Below are 18,140 nucleotides of genomic sequence, written 5' to 3'. Positions count from 1 at the left end.
GAATAGCTGGGGCTATAAATGGAGAATTTAAAAAATGTTCAGTTTCTCTTTGTGCTTGGAGCAAAACTGAACTGGTAGTAGCTCTTTTATTCCTGTCTGCCTTTCCAAAAGATGCCATGGTATTGCATTGTTCATCTGGCTTCTAGCTGTATGAGTTCAGCTTTTCTAAATAAAACATTCAGGACTTCTGCTTGCTCTGAGGAAACGGAAGGGTTTTTTCTTTCAAGCATTGCTGCATCCAGTAATTATCTTCCAGAGGAGTGTGATGTGTTAAATTGGCGATGGGGGCTGAGCTGTGAGTTGTGTCTCTCCTCCTGTATTCCTCTTTCACTCCCTGTGCTGCTTTTGATTCAGTCAGAATGTGGAGCTTGCTTTATCACTCATCAGTGATTAATTTGTTCTCCTCGCACTGAAGTTAATTATTTCATACCTATGATCATCAAAATGCATCAAACCGAGTGGCTGGAAGTGAGTGTTTTGGCCTGTTGTTTAAGTTAATATAGATTTTGTTTTGTTCGAATTGGGATGAACCAAAAAAAGTAGAGTCCTTGGCAATACAGCAAGAAAGGAATAACTATAACATAAAAGTACTGCCTGATGTCACAGGAGTTTGTATCACTGTCTTGTGATGTATTTGGGCTAATTATCCCAATGTCTAATATCCTTTCCAGGTTGATTTAGCTTTTTATTGTTGCCTAAACATGGTAATGGACCTGACTTGGTACTACTCAGGCATAAAGTAGTTTAACCTAAGTGAAATACATAGTGGTTGCTGTAACTTTCATCACAGCATGTGATAGTCTTAAATATTCAGGACTTCCCAACTGGGTTGCACAGACTTGGGAGAGAGACAGAATTAGAAAATGTATTTTAACTTATTTTAGTTTCCTAACAGATGTTTTAGAACTCGGGACCATTTGCTATCATAGGCAAATTCTTCATCTTAAGAGCTGATAGTTTCAAGGGAAATAAAAGACAAACAAATTGGGGGGGGACACACCAAACAACTTCCAAGCTTCATTTTATGTTGCACTGTGGGTGATCTTTCTGACATGTCAGTAGATGTGCAACTTATTTAAAAGCAGAAGTGGTCAAACCCTGTAGTTTCTACTAATGACATAAGGAATTTTTCTTCCTTGTTTTTCCCTCTATAGCTACGATCGTGCAGTAAGAGCGAGTTGATATCCAAGAGTTCAGAGATCCTCATGATGTTCCAGCAGGTTCATCGGAAACCTATGGCTTCGTTTGTCACTACTCCTGTCCCCCCAGACTTCACAAGGTAAAGACCACACTTCCTTTCTGTTGTAGTTTGAACTCGAAAGCCATCATATAAAGGTCTGGTTTGATTCTGTAAAAATGCTTAAATTGATGTAGAAGAAAGTATCTCTTTCCTGCTTTACTGTACCACTGGATGGAGGAGGATCCTCCAGTGAGTCTGGGAGGTAGATGTGTTCATATATGCATCAGCCCCTTGTAAAACTAGGGCAGGAGAGCACTGCTGTATTTTAATGGGTGGGTTTGGAAGAGTGGATCCTGGATGGCTGATGGATAGTTTGTTTTCTGGAGAGCTTGCCTGGTACCCACCTGTAGTGAAGGGGAGTTGCACTCCTCAGCCATACAAGCCATGGCGATCTGTGGGCTAGCATGGTTCTGACCTTTTCTGTGTTAAACTTGATACCTCTGGCTGAATTTGATTCCAGGCTTATACACTGAAAATTAAACTGCTTAACTTACTCTTAGTAACCTATGTTGCAAGTAGGCTTTTCTGTTCCAGCAGAGCTTTTTTTGTGTCTGTAGTCCCTGCTGGGGTGTGGGGACAGTGGGTTCCAGCTGACAATTTTTTTTTCTCTTTGCAGTTAGCTTACTGATTTGTCCTTTTCCTCTTATTATTGGGTCATTCAGTATATAATTGCAAGGCTCTCATGAGATGCTTCTGCAGGTCACCTTAATTCAGAATATACAGCCAAAATCACTTCCTAGTGCAGTTCCTCATAAAGAGTGCTGCTAGTGGTGGGTTCTGATGAAGTCTCTGAGGAGTTTAGGCTAGCTGGCTGAAAAGCATCTCCAAAAAAAATTGGAAGTTGAAATCTGTAAAGAATTCCTCCAATAGTTGTGTTCTCTAGCAAAAATCAGTTTGGCTTGCTTTAAAATGCAATTCCAAAACTATTTTCCTGACATGTTTTTCTGAAAAGAATAAAAAATGCCTCTGTGAGATGGTCTAAATCTGAATATTTTTCCAATAGCAGTAAGGTATCTTCTGCTCTGAAACACAAACCATTTAAGCTTTGTACTTTCAGTCATGCAATAGTTTAATCCTTTCTAGACTTACCGAGGAGTCTTACATCAAAAATTCACCATATTCAGAGATTATTAACCATCACAGGTAAAAGGGAAAATCCTCTTAAATACTTTGGGTAGCTTTTCTCTTCACAAAATAAAATATTTATTTTATTGTGCATTATCACATGGAGAAGTACTGGGGAGAAGGCTTATAAATAGAATTTTCAGAAGTACTGAAATAACCCAGTGCAGTCCTGATGAATTTCAGTGGCTCTGACATAAATAATCCTAAATGCTTCTGAGGATTCCAAAAGTTGGGGTTTTTAATGTCATGTTATTTAACTTTGAATTCTTTTTCTCTTCTTCCCCAGCGAATTGGTTCCAGCCTATGACTCAACTACATTTGTCTTGGAAAACTTCAGGTAAGAATGTATCTTAAATTACTGTGATATTTGGAAGCTGCATTTTCTTTTCTCTGTCCATGAGTAGTAAGGAGTCTTTCACAGAATAGTTTCTATTGAAAACTGTTAGGTGTGAACTAGGTTATAAGAATTTAATCAAGAATCACTTGTTTACGGGGTGAACAAGAATTAACCCTGGCTAATCTGTTGACTAAAAAGATTTTCTGTTACAAAGGCAAACTACTCACCCAGTCTTTCTAAAAAAGAAAAAGAATTTTCCAAGGAACACCTACTTATATGGATGCTTAACACTGCACAGGCCTCGTGCTGCTATGTGCTCATGCAGCCAGAAGGATGTTTCTAGAATATAAGAGTGCAAATGTATATGCAGCTTATTGTTCACAGAGGGTTTTGCTTTGCCCCAATAGCAAATGTTTTTTCTCCTTTCTCAACAGCACGTTGCGTCAGCGAGCAGATCCTGTGTACAGTCCACCTCTTCAAGTGTCAGGACTTTGCTGGAGATTAAAAGTTTATCCAGTGAGTTATATTTTCAACTTGAGTTGCTATCCCATCCCACAGGTTTAGCCAGCACTCATGTGTTTGTAAGGAAGTATCAGTTAATCTCTTGTTGTCCATAAAAAGCTGTGTGAAAAGAATGTAACAAGGTTGCAGAGTTGATGATCAGCCATTGGAGTATTCCCTCTGCCCCCAGATGAGCAGCATGAGCATCTTCACTATAGTTAATTTGGATAATTTAAAGGCAATGAAAAATAGGCCTTACAGCTATGCCATAGGGAGTTCAATAGATATTTTTACCATTTTTGCAGGGGTGGTTTTTGCAGGTGTTATTGCAGAACTGATTGGGAAATTGGGAGAAGATGAAAGGGACTCCTTCACTGTGCACCCAGTTCTCAAATGCTGACATTAAAATGTGTTCATTGCACTGCTGTCCTTTCAGTGGGCTGAATGTTTGGATTTCTGAAGCAGTATCTTTTGCCTGTGTTGGAATTTTAACCCACAAAGTGTCATCTTTATACAGCACACTGTTCTGGTCAGTGCTTCCAGAAAGCTCTGGCTGCTACAACAGCTGTGTTAGGAGGAAAAGTTGTTTAGTGGTGGAGTACAAGTTCCCTTAGTTAATGACTTAGGTGGCATCTTAAGAGAACTGGGTGAATCTGTTAAGCCCACGTATGCACAGAACTGTATTCTTGCAATGCAGAGGTGGAGTCCTGTGTATGTTTTGAGGGTATTGTAAATTCAGGATTGACTACATGAGGTATGCTGTCAGGAGGGATTAAAATTTTCTCTTATTTAAAATGGTAAGTTGAAATGTTTCTTCAACCTAGAGGATCCAAGTTGAGCCATTCTTCATCCTTGATTATGGTGAGTGTGATGGAGGTTTTGCCATGTTTTATTTCTTGATTTCTGGTGATTCTAATATTGTTTCTCAGTTAACTGACCTAACTTTTTCATGTTGCATGTGTTTTTTCAAAAGAAATTGCTCTCCTTTCAAAAATTAAGTGGCTTTGAAATGCAGCTGTTTGTAAAAAAAATAAATACATTCAGAACTAATGCTTAACCAGAGCTGTTTTCATGTTGAGAATTTGAGAAGAATTGGACTGGAATAAACCACTAAGTAGATTTTATGAGCTTTTGTACTGCATTTTTTGTATGTTAAATGTTTTTTCTGGTACATTGACAAATGTTTGTCCATTTAGTCTTCCATGTAATTGAACCTCTAAAAATGTTAATAGAGTAATTAAAGCTCTGTTTTGAGATTTATTTTTGAGATATCGATGCTGGACTGCATATGTCCCTCCAGATGCAGACACCACGTGGATTCAAGTTACAGTGAGAGTTCTAGGTCACAGAAGACTAAACATCAAATCTGTAGCTTACAAAGTAGACTGGTTTTTTGCTGTCATCTTTTAATTAACCTACCTCTATTTTGTTTGTCCCAAGGATGGAAATGGGGTAGTACGGGGCTACTACCTGTCTGTGTTCTTGGAGCTGTCAGCTGGATTGCCAGAGACATCCAAGTAAGCAAACCTGTTTTAAGAGTGGCAGTAAGAGCAGGGGTTCTTTTATTCTTTGGCAGAGCATCTGCAGAGGTTTGCAAGAAATGAGCTCAAGTTCTGTTGTGTTGCTAGGGCCTGGTGCAAACCCCTCTTGAAGAAAAAAGCGAGGCCTATCTTGTCTATTGAGCTTTGAATTGTGCCCGAAGATAGTATTGTAAAGTTGGTACTCGGTGGCTTTCTTGAGATAAAAAGCAAGTTGTTAAAAAACTGCTAACAATAACAGTAAAAAACAACACCCACACCCACAAAAAACAATCTCTAAGAGTACCTGTCTGCTAGTATTCAGGCCTAGAGTTGGTTTACCACCCTACTCCCCATTACTGCTTTCTTCCCCCTTACACTGTTAATGTAGTTGTTCAGGAAAAGCTGGAGACTGAATCCCCTCTTCAGCCTGGGAAGAGCAGTTCTCATGAACTCAACACATCCAGCAATTCTGACACGTTTGGTATGAATACCCAATCTTCCCCTGTGTAGGTATGAGTACCGTGTGGAGATGGTTCACCAGTCCACCAATGATCCCACCAAAAACATCATCCGAGAGTTCGCCTCCGACTTCGAAGTTGGGGAGTGCTGGGGCTACAACAGGTTCTTCCGCTTGGACCTGCTAGCCAACGAAGGCTACTTGAACAGGCAAAATGACACTGTCATCCTGAGGTAAGGAACATGACTGACTGGGGCTCCTCTCTGCTGTCATTTCACACAGTATCACACCTACTGCTGAAAGGGGAAATAATTAAGTAGTTGAATTTAAAATAATGGTGACATGTTTTGTCATCATGGATTTCACTGTCATAAGCTTTAAGGAAGAAAATGTGCTGAAGGGAGTTGTGGAAACTTACAGTACAGCTGCTTCTTTGGGAAGTAGTTATTCTTGACATGAATTAGCCTGCAGTGGAGATCTGTAGCTCACTGAATTAAAAGAAAAGGGTGTTTTCTCCCCCTCTTTAAAAACAGTTATAGTGAGCATAGGAGAGTGTTGGGAATGAAGGAAATATGTAATATAAGAAAACTAATACTGTCAATGGAAATCTTAATGTTAGGACAAAATACAGCAGCTTTATCCATCTACTTCATCTTCTATGTATAGTCCCGCTCTTCTTCCTGTGAAATCCTTTGTAGTGTGTTTATTTTGTTAGTGTTGGTTTGTGAAGGTAACTGGCTGTCCTCCAAAATACTTCCTGTTGCCTTTCAGCTCGTTCAGCATAGGGACTATGGAAGTGTGTGTTGTCTGTCAGGTTTATCTCATCGCTAGATTTCAGGTGGTCTCTTGTTCTGATGTAGGGCTTTTGGACTGGGGTGGGGGGTGGAGGGGACACACACCCCACAAAACCAAACAACCCAGAATGTTTCCATTGTTGCTTTAAAGGTTCCAAGTGCGCTCGCCAACGTTCTTCCAAAAGTGCCGAGATCAAAACTGGTACATTGCTCAGTTGGAAGCAGCTCAGACAAGTTACATCCAACAAATAAATAACCTTAAGGAAGTAAGTGGGATGTTCATGTAAAATCACCTTTTGCCAACCAGTAATTGAACTTTTTAACCTAAAATGGGCACATTTGAAGATTGTGCTTACTTGGGTTGTTACTGGTACCTTGTGTTATTAAAATAGTACGTATGCAAAGCAACAAACACATGTGATTTGATGATACTGATGCTCCTTTTTTGTCTTCTGTCCCTCTAACACTGAAGAGGCTTGCGATTGAACTGTCCCGGACTCAGAAATCACGAGGCATTTCACCTCCAGATAGTCATCTTAGTCCTCAGAATGATGATGTTCCAGAAACAAGATCAAAGAAATCTAGCCAAAGCACTGAAGCACTGCTTCAGAACATTGCTGTTCCAGGATTGGCAAGAGATAACAAGGAAGAGGAGGAAGAGAAAATTCAGCATGAAGACTTCAATGTAGGAATTGTCTTTTTCCTGCCTCTTTGTTCGTGTAGATTTTTGTGATAGGATAGCAGTAGAAATGTAGGTGAGCTTCTGAACTGTAATAGGAGATAATGTACAAGAGAACTCTAAAGAGATGTTCCAGAACAGAGCTAGTAGGTCCCACACAAAGTTTCCAATTTGCAGCTGAAAAATGCAACTTCTGTTTGTTACAAGTTTTTATTGTGCTTTGAGACCCTCCCAACTCCAGTGTGGTAGTGTGACACCAGGGAGTTTCTGTTCATAGCCTTTGGTGAATGCATCAGTGTGCAACTGAAACATTGCTTTTTATACAGACTGGTTTTGTTTTTCCTGTAGCATGACCTCTCTGATGGTGACCTGGATATAGATCTTGCTGGAGAAGATGAGGTGAACCACCTGGATGGTAGCAGCTCTTCAGCTAGTTCAACAGCAACTAGTAACACTGAAGAAAATGATATTGATGAAGAAACTATGTAAGTAACTTAAAATGCCTTAAAAGATCCTCACTGGGTCTCAATCCCAAATCCAGTGGAAACTGATTCATTTGCTCCATCGCAACTGGGGTGGGTGTAGTTCCAGTGCAGTGTGAGGGGTGTTTCTGTACTGGAAACAACAGAAAGTTATCCATTTAACACAAACATGGAGTTTTCAGTCAGCTGGCTCTTATCTTTCTGATCTCTTAATTTGCTGTAGTGTTGTGTTCTGTCTTTGACAAGTGATAGTCTGTGAAGGTTCTTTCCCAAAACATTATTAAGAAATCTGTTTCCCCTCTGTAACACGAGAGAGGGTTGGTATTAGGAAGTGGTGTAGTAGTAGGAGAGTGATAATAAGGACGGTTACTTAAACTAGAGAAGTGAAGGCTCTTTGAGACTGTGTCAAATCCTAGAATATTCATTAAAACATGAGAATGTGTGGTAACACACACAAATATAGAAGCTAGCAGGATCAGACTGTACAGTCTAGCTATGGATGGCACTTTTGGACTCTTGGGTAGCAAGTCAGTCAATTAACACACTTGGATTTGTTCAGTTTGCATAGTTAGGAATGCAGGAAATACGATTTGCAGTATTTCATGTTGATTTCAAGGTACGTGCTGTAACATTTTAACAAGAGCTGACAGAAGCTAGTAATTGTGTTCTCTTTTTTGCATCCCAATTGCCTCCTAAGGTCTGGAGAAAATGATGTGGAATATAGCAGTAACATGGAGTTGGAAGAAGGAGATCTCATGGAGGATGCAGCAGCCGCTGCTACTCCTGGAACATCAGGTATGAAAAACCAGCCTTTAGAATTCCCATATATGCGAAACGCTGCTGGATTCCTTCCTGTTCTTCTTGGAAGCAGCACAAGCTGCGTGTACTGCAGGCATTTCTATTTTTGGAAATGCTGCGTCATGTGGTTTGTACTGATCATTGCAGTGGAGCTGGAACACTTCATGGGTTCAAGAAAAAAGTGGGGAATCTTCTGAATGTGCTCGTTTAAAAACGATACCCAAGTTTGGAGGGAGGTTTTTCTGCTGCTTTGAAACCCCTTCCATTCCCATTGGAAGTAGGCAAGTAGACTAACAAGAGATGTTTCCTAGTCTCTGTGTGGCCTCTGAGTGACACATTCCCTGAGGTTTTAGTGCACTGCAAAACCTCAAGTATGTTGAGAGAATGAAGTAAAGAATCCAGACAAGTCAAGCAGGAATATATTTTAAATGCAATTATGGGATCTCTTGCTGCCTAGGGATGTTTATAGCCCAAACTAGCCATAAGTTAGTAAGGTTATGAGAGAAATACAGGTATATTGAAGACAAGTATGTTTATTTATGGGAAGGATAACAGAAGTGATATTTATGCTGCTGTAGAAGTCTGCCAATGCTTGACAGAATTCTTTACTTGTCCTGCTTTTAACTGCAGTTTCAAAACTTGAAGATTCCTCATGGGCTTAGGAAGTTGGGGAACATGTCTGTTTCCTTCTGAAAGCAGAGCCTGAAGAGTAGGAGCACAGTGGCTGTAGAAGCAGCATTTATTTAGGAGCCTTTAGAAAGGATTTTTTAACAGTGTTTTTAAAAGCTGACTCAGTCTCTTCGCTTGAGCTTCTTGCATTTACCTGCTCACGCTGTTTTCCAGGCTGAACCTTAGTAGCATCACCTGCCTGTGTTAGAAGGAAGTTTTACTAAACTGTGTGCTTTTAATCTCACAGATGTAACTCTTTTCTCTGAAAACTCTTCATTTTTTGAGTGCCTCGTTGGGGGGAGCCTAGAAAGTTTATGTGCATTTCTTCAGAATAAATACTCTCTGTATTGATTTGTTTCCCATTTATTTGAAAGAAGTTAAAACCTTTTCTCCTCCAGTGTGTTTTTAAGTTAAACTTTCAGTTAGAAAGATACCTGATTGCTTTCAGAATCCATGAAACAACACTGATGTCTGGTTTGGTTCCTTGGAACGCTTTCATTCCACCCCTGCTTGTAGAACTGTCTTTTATGTTTGCAGGGAATCACGCCTCTCCTGTCTCATGTATATGCACACTCTTTCCCTGTAACCCTTCCTTAGGTACTAGCCATGGCTACACCAGTGCAAGTGGAAGACCTTCAAGGAGGGGAGGAAGTGCCCTAGGCTCCACGACCAGTAGCAGTTTACTAGATATAGATCCCTTAATTTTAATCCACTTGTTGGATCTGAAAGACAGAAACGGTATGGAAAACCTTTGGGGCCTTCAGCCACGTCCACCTGCCTCTCTTCTGCATAACAGAGGTAACTATATCCCATATCAAATGACTTATTTCCAACCTGGAAACATCCCTGAGAATGAAGTCCTGGTGTTAGAGGCAAATTTGTGAAGGGGAAGAGGGAAAGAGGGTGGTTGGCAGCCCTTTGCATTGATAGCTAAACATGCATCTCTCATCTGGGCTCATCAGTATGCTGCCTCTCGCTGCCGGCTGGACACAGTCTTTGTCTGGTGATTGACCTCAGCTTGAGAATGCCCGGTGACTCACCTAAACCCAGAAGTGTCTGTGAAGGAGGGTGTCTCATCTTGTCTTGGGGGATGTGACTGAACTGGCTGTGTCTCTTGTGTAACAATGTTGTTCCTGCAGATGAAGTTCATGCAGTTTCTTTAACTACAACTGTGGGAGCTGAATGATAAGGCCCTTTTCTAGAAGGGGTTATGCTGTTTGGCCTTCAGCACTGAAACAGCTCTCTGCTGAGAAAGCATTGCACCTCTTGCTTCACACAGTTTGTACACTTAGCACCTGAGAGTACTGTGAGCACAGTGTATAGTGACACGAAATCCTGGAATTCTCTATGAAAAAAGTACTTAGAACTAGAAAAATGTGCGTAGTAGTAAGGCTGGAAAAGCACATGTAAGCACTTGAAGAATAAAAATGGATCAAAATGTCAGGAGGAAAAAATAGCAGTGGTATTTTCAGCTGAAAGTCATCCATAGTTCCAAAAACGGAATTCACTTCCCTAAGTACAGAAAAGGGGAGGCAGCACATGAACTGGTGAGTCTCAGCTCTGTTTTGTCTGGAAAAAGGCCCAGACAAAAGGACATTAAGAGAGTGTGTTGCACTTTGTGCTGTGCTACTTGAGCAAGATGAGGCTCTCCTGTTGTGTTGAATGGCTTCCTGGTCATCTTTAGCTACTGGTTGCAGCTGAAATTACCTGTTTTGCTGAGGTTCCCTTAAGGTTTGACTGTTCCCAGAGCTTATTTGAGTTGTTCAACTAGGGGAAAGCTGCTGTTATATTTGGAGTTTGCCAGATTTCACCTCCTAAGGTGAAGGTTTCCAAGAGCCACTTGGCTTTGCGGTTTTGAACAGCTGAATTTCCAGTGAACCATGTTGAGAATTTATAATGCTTCAAATAGACATCAAAGTTCATTTAATTCTGGCTGAGCAGCATGTGGGCTTACTTGGGTATTAGCTCTCAGGCCTGATCTTCTGGTGTTAGGTACTTAAGGGAATTCCTTCCCTAGTTTCAGGTTTCTTTAGCATAGAGAGCTCAATGTGAAATGGTGGGGGTAGGAGGATCTTACACAAACACTTGCCAAGTTCAAGTGTTTGTATAAAGTTTGATGCTTTATAAGCAGCCAGGCTTGTGAACTCAGGCTTGTCAGGCAATACAGAACTTGGTGGCTTAGTTGTCATCAGAATTCAGGCAGTAGTGGAGCCTTGCTGCTTCTGGTGAGCAGGTTTTGGGGCCACCTTCTGTGGCAGGCAGAGGATGAAAACCTGTTATCCCGGAAGCTGCACAGTGCTGCAACCTAAATGGTTCCATACAGAGAAACACATGTGTCTGTCCCTTGTTTTTATAACAGGGCAGAAGGTAGGACTCTTCCAGCTGTTAAAAACAAATGCTTGTCCTTACTTGAGAACAGTCCTCCTAACCTGCTGTGTTGTTTCACTCTTCCTTTTGGTAAAGCATCATCCTATTCTCTGAAGGATCGGGAGCAGCGGCGGCACCAGGCCATGTGGCGCGTGCCGCCCGACTTGAAGATGCTGAAAAGGCTTAAAACTCAGATGGCTGAAGTCCGGAGCAAAATGTCTGATGTGAAAAACCAGCTGTCAGAAGTCCGGAGCAGCAACGCTGGCTCGTGTGAGGGGCAGCCCAGCTTCTTCTCCATCGAGCAAGGGGCTCTAGCTGCTTGTGGAACGGAGAGCTGCAGCAAGCTGCAGGAGATAGGCATGGAACTGCTGACAAAGTCTTCGGTCACCAGTTGTTACATAAGGAATTGTAAGTGCATAGAAAAGTGGGGGTTTAAATGCCACTCTGGCAGATGTTGGTTGTTTAGGTGGTTTATGTATCCAGGCACCTGCAAACACAGCTTTTATAGTTACTCATACTCGAGTTCAGCTGTGACAGTCCAGAAATATAAAGCCTGCGCTGCCTTTGAGTAGGGAAGTGTTACTGACACCGGTTTCAACCCTTCTCAGTAAGTACACCAAAGCTTTCACTCTGCAACCAGTAGCACACCTAAGGCAGTAAGTGTTCTGAAGCTTAACCCAGCACAGAGCTCATCCTAGTTGAAGGTTACTTCTTGTTGACTGCAGCTCTGCGTCTGGCCCATCTATGAACTTGAGGATATTCCACAATGCTTGCCAGTGACCAGACTTGAAAATTCCAGGTTTGCCACACTTCATACTAACTTAAAATCTGGCTGAAATTCAAGTACACCAAGGTTCTCTCTGGAGAGACTTTGCCTTTTGAAAGGGGACTTCTCCCAAAGTGGTGTCTGTGTGGCAGTTAGTTCAGGTGCTGTCACAGAGTCCTCCTGCAGCGCCAGTAAGGCAGTGTGGGATCTTTGGGGTACCAGCATGAAGACTTTGCAAGTGCTGCTTTGTTTGAATAAAAGCACTGATTGTTAATTCTCTCTCATTTCCATCTTTCCTGGGAGAGATGACTTTCTAGCCCTCTGTGTTTTGAGTCAAGTTACTGCTAGCATTGTGGAGCCAAGATGAGTAAGAAATACATGGTAAACACAAGTAGATTAAAGAACTGGTAGAATAGTTCTGTTCCTCTGCATCCCTTTCAATGCTGACCTGCAAAACAGGGCTTTTGCAGCTCCAGCAAAGGTCTCTGTTGCATTTCAACACTGTTGAACAGGCTCTGTGAAACAGGAGCAATCTGATCTGCAGTGAAGCTTGGATCCCTGTATCCCTCTCCTTTTTGGGGTGCAGTGAGAGCAGAGCTGTTTTGTTGTTCCAGTTACCCCTCCTCCATTCCTCTAACCCGAGGAGTTTCTGTAGCAGGACCCACACTGACATGAGCTCACTTTAAGCTTCACTTACAGCAAGCATGAAGAGAGGGGACTGCAGCAGTTTGACTGAACAGGTGTCACATCTTTAAACACTTTTGCAGCTGGAAGTAAGAAAAGCAATTCCCCCAAGCCGATCCGCCCCGGAGCAGCGGGCAGCCTGTCCTTGCGAAGAGCCGCGGACTGCGGGGATAGCAGCCTTCGATTGAAGGGGGACACTCAGACCTCAGAAGGTGAACCAGGCCCTCTCTGCTCATGTGATGGGATGTATCTTAGTGTCTGTTGTGCAAAAGCCTTTTACTTGGCAACTTAGTTTTCCCTGAAACTTGACCTGATCCTTTCTCAAAGCTGGTTAATGTCACGGTACCTTTGATAGCTGAGCTGCTGTGAAACCGTGCCACACAGCTGGCTGATCAGAACAGGAATACGTGTGTTATGTGTTACTTCTGCTCTTTCCAGAGATATTCCAGGAGCAAACTTTCTAGGGTATCTCATAGCTCAAAAGGTACTGACCCAGGCTTCAATTCTGACTTGACTTAAAGGGAATTCAGGAAAACTCTGGAGGCACGTGATGAAAGAATTGTATCATGTTGCTGCTACTGAGTTTTATGATGCCCTTCCTAAGTGGTAATGGAATGACAGACCTGTTCTAACACAAGAATTGGTATTTTGCCCGTCTTGAGTGTCCAGAGAAGGAATGGAGGATTGGAATTGTTTTCCTATAATGCAAAATAGAGATGGCTTGGGTGAGAAACAAAACCACTGAAAGTCACTGTGCAGTGTGACTGAAACCTTTGTGCCCAGTTTCACCCTTGCCCAAGACTGGAAAGGCTCCTATGCTGCAGCCAAAGGACTTCTGGAACTGGGAAAAACGACAGTGGAGAGGGCGTCTGTGTGGGCAGGGAAAGAGTGCTTGTGGGTACACGTGCTTGGAACCAAACTGGTGATACAAAGTAGTGGGGTGCTCAGTCTTTGGAAGTAATCTTGAGTTTCTCTCCTTGACTCAGGTGGCATAGGGAGCTCGAAGCTGAGCAGTCGGTATCACCCTCCCCGGCCCCTGGCTAACAGCGGTGCCTCCGAGGCGCTGCCGAAGCCAGAGGAGCGGCCTTGTGAAGGTTCAGATTCTGATATGGGAGCTTCTGGCTTAAATGGCTTAGCTGCTGTAGAGAAGACCAGAAAAATTGGTGCTCTAGGGTAAGGGTTTTATTCTTTATTCCTCTTGTTATTTCCTCCCTTGCTTGCCCTTGATCTAGAAAGGAAAAAATACCCATCTGCTAAAACCAGGTGCTTGTAGCATGGAAGAGAAATTACTTTGAAATTTACTTGGTTACTGCTGTTCCCTCTGGATATCAGGTTTGGTTTTATAACTACTAGGTTACAACTTGTCTCTCTCTCTCTCTCTCTTCTGTTCTTTCGATCAGCTGTGGAAATAATCTGACCTGTTGTGTTGAAAGGCAGGCCCAGGCTGTTTTCCTTGCAAAAATCCTCTAACTGATAGTTACCACTTTTAATTTTCTCATTTAAGATGGTGTTTTTCACCATAACTTCACTTTTCAGTGATTTCTGAAGAACTCCCTGTTGTTGGCTAACGAAGCGACGTGCGATGGGTTGCTCAGTTGTGTGTGGCTGTGTTGGGTAGTTTTCCTAATTAGCAGGAGTCAGTGTTCTTGGAAAATAGTCATCATAAAGTTTTCCAGGTTTATTTTTCTAAGAATTTAAGTAGTATACATCAGAGTTGGAAGTTTAAGTGGATATACAAGAGATTTAAGCAGTGAGTAAAGCTAGATGGGATGCTAAAACTTGTTTGTGCAGCATGCTTGAAGCTGAATTTCTAACGTGGGTTTTTGTATTTCTCCTAAATTCTTTCCTAAGATCAAACTCTAAAGGATGTCGGATGGATGGAGTGCAGTCTGGTGGGCTGGAAAACAGCTCTGAAAACGCTGACCTGCAGGGTATGCTTTCTGAAGGCGCTTCTGCAGGGCCAGAGGAAGGTAAATCGGGTGTTGTAAGGGGCAACTGCAGCGTGACAACGCTCCAGCCCCTGGTGATCCCTTTCTGGAAATAGCTTGAAGGGCATGGAAAAGGGGGGAGGAGGGGAAACCCAAAAACCAAACAACCAAACCCAAACCCTGCTTCATGGCTGTTGAACTCTGCTGTCATGCTTGGTAGCTGTAGCGTAGATCTGACCGAGGAGAGAACATCACTGCTGTCTGTGGAGGGGGAGCAGTGCTAGTGCAGCAGGAATGCGAAGGCCCAGCAGGTAACTGGGTGGGCCCAGCAGATTGCTGTGTGGGGCCAGCTGGTTCTCCAGCCTGCTGCTTGCTTTTTGTGCCTCTTGATGTCTCCAGGTCTTTCCTGTGGTGTTGGGCCACATGGTCTTGATAATAATTTATCTAATGATAACAGTAGCCAGTGACCTTGGCTTTAAAGTCTTCCACCTTCAGGGACAAAGCTCACTGGTAACTACCTCTGCATCCTCACTAGCATCTCCCCAACACTTCATTTGTCGGGCATTGCGGTACATAAGCCAGTTTCCTTAGAGACTCAGAGGAAACTTTTCCCCTCCCTTCCTGCATCCTTTCTGTGCTGGAAAAAATATTATTGGGCTTTTTGTTTTTTTTTTTGGAAAGTCCACGTAGAAGAGTTTTTCTTATCTTGCTAAAACTCTCCTGCCTTCCACCCCTGCACTAATTTGAATTTCAATGACTGAATTGTAGCGCAAAGCCTATATTAAGGTGCCAGCATCCATCTCTCCCTGCAGTGTGCAATATTGTGTAGGAGTTGGCATTTACAGAAGGTCTCTCAGTGACAAAAGTGAATTTCTGCTCTTAGTCACTGCAGCGTGATCGTGATGCGCTCCCGCAGCTCTCCTATTATAGCAGAGAGCCTAATAGGAAAATGTTTTAAAGACTGAAATACTTCATTGTTAAAAACCCCAGGAAACAAATACTACTTTTTTTTTTCCCCCCCCTTTCAGAGGAAAAACTACAATAGAGTTGGCACCTCACTTAACTACTTGCTTTTTCTTAGCAATGAGTATCAGCTCTTAGGAAGTAAAAGAACAGAGCAAACCCCTTTTGCCACCTACAAAACGGCACAAAAGGGGGAGTTTTGACTGCTGTTGATGCACGCTCAAGGTCTGGCAAAACAAAAGAAGCCACCTCGATTATCACCAGCTCTGGTCCTCTTTGGTAGGATAAAGCGTGTTTGGTATGTGTGAGGCTTGGCTGGAGTGGTGCTGAGTGCAGGCTCTGGGAGGTAGGGCCGTTCAACTGGTCATACTACCTCTTAACTGGTAAAAAACCCAACCTTTATTTGCTGTCCTAATTGTTAGAGGGAGGCTGAGCTGCTGGCAGGGGTGCAGGGAGCTGTGGACACCTGAGCTGGGCTCAGCTGATGCCCTGTGGGAAGTGCTCCTCTGGAGCAAAGCTGCACAGCAAACAGCAGCCGTTCCTGTGGTGGTACCTGCTGTTCTGTCACATTCCTCGGTAAATACCTGTAGTGCTGAACGTGCTGCTCCTCCTCCTGCCAGCTCCTGGTACTTGATACCAGTAACTCTTTGGTGTGAACAGACTGAATGCTTCAGCCCCTAGATCTTACTGCTGTCACTTTTGCTTTGTGGTTTTTGGTTTTTTGGGTTCGTTTTTTGCAGCTGGGGTATGTCAGAAGCATGTCCTTCATCTCCTACCAGGAATGAGCAGTGACAGTGACATTGAATGTGACACAGAAAACGAAGAGCAGGAGGATGCCACCTCAGCCTCGGAGGGCTTTACCCATGCCTTCTCTGTCCAGTCCTCAAGCGAAGGTAGAATTGACTGTGAGTCCTCTCCCCACCCCCAGATGCTCCCATGAGCCTGCTGGGAGCTCCTGTCACACAGGGCACTGCAGAAGCACAGATCCCTGAGGGTGCTGTAGATGCAATTCAAGCTCAGGCAAGCACCAATACGATTTGGAACTCCTCTCTTGGGATCCTAATTAAAAACAGATCAAAACCAGAGCGTGGGGAACTCTTTCTAGCCTTGAGAAGTCAGTTTAGGTGAGTCTCCCAGGAAGTGTTAGAAAACCCATAGCTCTGGTTCTTTGTTGGAAGTCCCTGCGTGCCAGGGTCGGCACAGAGTCGGCTGATCTTGGTGATTTAACCGCTGCCTTAGACGCAGATTTGCATCCTGATTGGCAGGAACGTGCTTTGAGCACTTCAGGGTAGTTTCAGAAACTCACCTTTTATTTCTTTGAAAAGCTTTAACCTCCTGATCACATCAGAAGCTGTAAGGTGACAGCTGCTGCCAGGCAAAGTTGACTTCTGGCCTGAGTAAGCGTCCCACACTGCATTAACTGTGTGACCTAACTGCTCCATCACTGGAGTTCGCTGCTCAGCTGTGTGCCTGCAGCAGGCCCAAAAACCTCTCAGCTCAGCAGAAGAAACAAAGCGTCACTCATGTCTGTACTTGCCTGAAAGGCATCTTAAATTTGAAGCCCTGTGACAGTCTTAACTCTGGGAAGCCCCTTGCATGTCGGTACGTTAGGAGGGATGAAGTGCAGTGCGGGGCCTTGCAGGTGATGGAGTGATAACTCTCTGGGGTCAGATTGCTGGTCTGGTAAAGGTTGCTGGGTCTCTGTTTTCAGTCTCAGAACAGTGCTCGATGTTCCCAGAGGGCGATCAAGTCGGTTCTGATGACCTCAGCTTTGTCACTGGAGAAGACAGCACCAGGTAAGTGTAACCACTACAAAGCGTGGGAGGGCTGTAACCCTGCGGATGTGCCTTTCCTGTACCCCTCCTCCAGCTGCAGCCGTGGAGACAACGTCCATCTTGCCGTGAGTACACCGGTGGGGTTTGTACACAGAGAAACAGCAGCGGATGACACCACCCTGAGTCTGCTCCTCCTGCACCTCCCCAGGGCCCCGCGGCTGCCTTTGCGCACTGCTGGGGCCAGGCTGGCTGAGGGTTTTTGGATGCCTGGCTCATCAGCAGGAGGAAACTGCTCGGAGTGAAGTGCCTGCCTGAAATTCTCCCTCTCGGGGCTGTGTTTGCTTGAAGTCTTAAAGCTGTCGTGGTGTGAGGGTTTTCAATGTAGGCTTTCTTTGGAGCAGGTAGAGAACAGCTCCGGGCCCCAAGACCTGCTGCCTCGCCTGCCTGGGAAGAGGGAGGTGCATTTATTCACCGGCGCTTACTCCGAGTTGTTTGTGGCTGTGTGCACACTCTGGTCTGTCACATATCCTTTGTTTGGTTCTTCTACAGTCATCTTAAACCTGTAGCTGGGGCAAAATGACCTTTGAAGGCCTTATGCTGCAGGTTGCATTCCTGCTGGCTCTGCCAGCTTTGGACACATGAAAAACTGTCCCAAAGGTGCTGGAGCCCTGACTCAGCTGTGTCCCATCATGGCATTGGAGCAACGTGGCTGTGCTGACGCAGCGTTGAACGCTCTGAACTGTGTGAGCCTGCTGAATCCCACCACTGCCATGGGCTGAGAGTTGGGGTGATGTAGCTGGTGCAGAAGTTGTTCCCCTCGGTCTGGGGTGTGGACCAATGGCCAAACTCTTTGCCACTGTATGTTGCATTTTGAGCTGCTAAAGTACTTGTGAAGCTACGATGAAAACCGAGTACCTGGTTAGTGACAAAGCATGAGTAACTGTAATGGTAGTTGTCCTGTCTCAGCTGGCTGTACTGACCTTTATTTCTGTATGAATGTTCCACAGTGTAAGTGCTGTACAACTCTTAGTTTAAAACTGTTTGCACTTTGTTAA

The 18,140-nt window shown here is 43.7% G+C and overlaps 1 protein-coding gene across 2 annotated transcripts in view; it reads left to right on the top strand.

The window, feature by feature from the left end:
• TRIM37 (tripartite motif containing 37) overlaps positions 1-18,140 on the top strand; it is a gene marked incomplete at both ends in the record, with an annotated part of 28,073 nt that extends 9,933 nt beyond the window's left edge. The window contains 17 exons of one of the 2 annotated variants that reach the window (XM_084272994.1): positions 1,155-1,279; positions 2,652-2,702; positions 3,137-3,218; positions 4,644-4,720; positions 5,234-5,413; positions 6,126-6,240; positions 6,447-6,659; positions 7,002-7,138; positions 7,833-7,930; positions 9,200-9,400; positions 11,066-11,377; positions 12,503-12,631; positions 13,406-13,592; positions 14,271-14,389; positions 16,051-16,203; positions 17,022-17,106; positions 17,487-18,140. In XM_084272994.1, the coding sequence (XP_084129120.1) occupies positions 1,155-1,279; positions 2,652-2,702; positions 3,137-3,218; positions 4,644-4,720; positions 5,234-5,413; positions 6,126-6,240; positions 6,447-6,659; positions 7,002-7,138; positions 7,833-7,930; positions 9,200-9,400; positions 11,066-11,377; positions 12,503-12,631; positions 13,406-13,592; positions 14,271-14,389; positions 16,051-16,203; positions 17,022-17,106; positions 17,487-17,490 (2,268 nt within the window). Of the gene's footprint in view, positions 1-1,154; positions 1,280-2,651; positions 2,703-3,136; positions 3,219-4,643; positions 4,721-5,233; positions 5,414-6,125; positions 6,241-6,446; positions 6,660-7,001; positions 7,139-7,832; positions 7,931-9,199; positions 9,401-11,065; positions 11,378-12,502; positions 12,632-13,405; positions 13,593-14,270; positions 14,390-16,050; positions 16,204-17,021; positions 17,111-17,486 lie in introns of those variants that run through there. The other variant, XM_084272995.1, reaches the window with a different exon arrangement.

Source organism: Gallinula chloropus (assembly GCF_964237585.1).
Source record: "Gallinula chloropus genome assembly, chromosome: 19".
Lineage (NCBI taxonomy): Eukaryota > Metazoa > Chordata > Aves > Gruiformes > Rallidae > Gallinula > Gallinula chloropus.
This window is presented reverse-complemented; position numbering and strand designations above follow the sequence as displayed.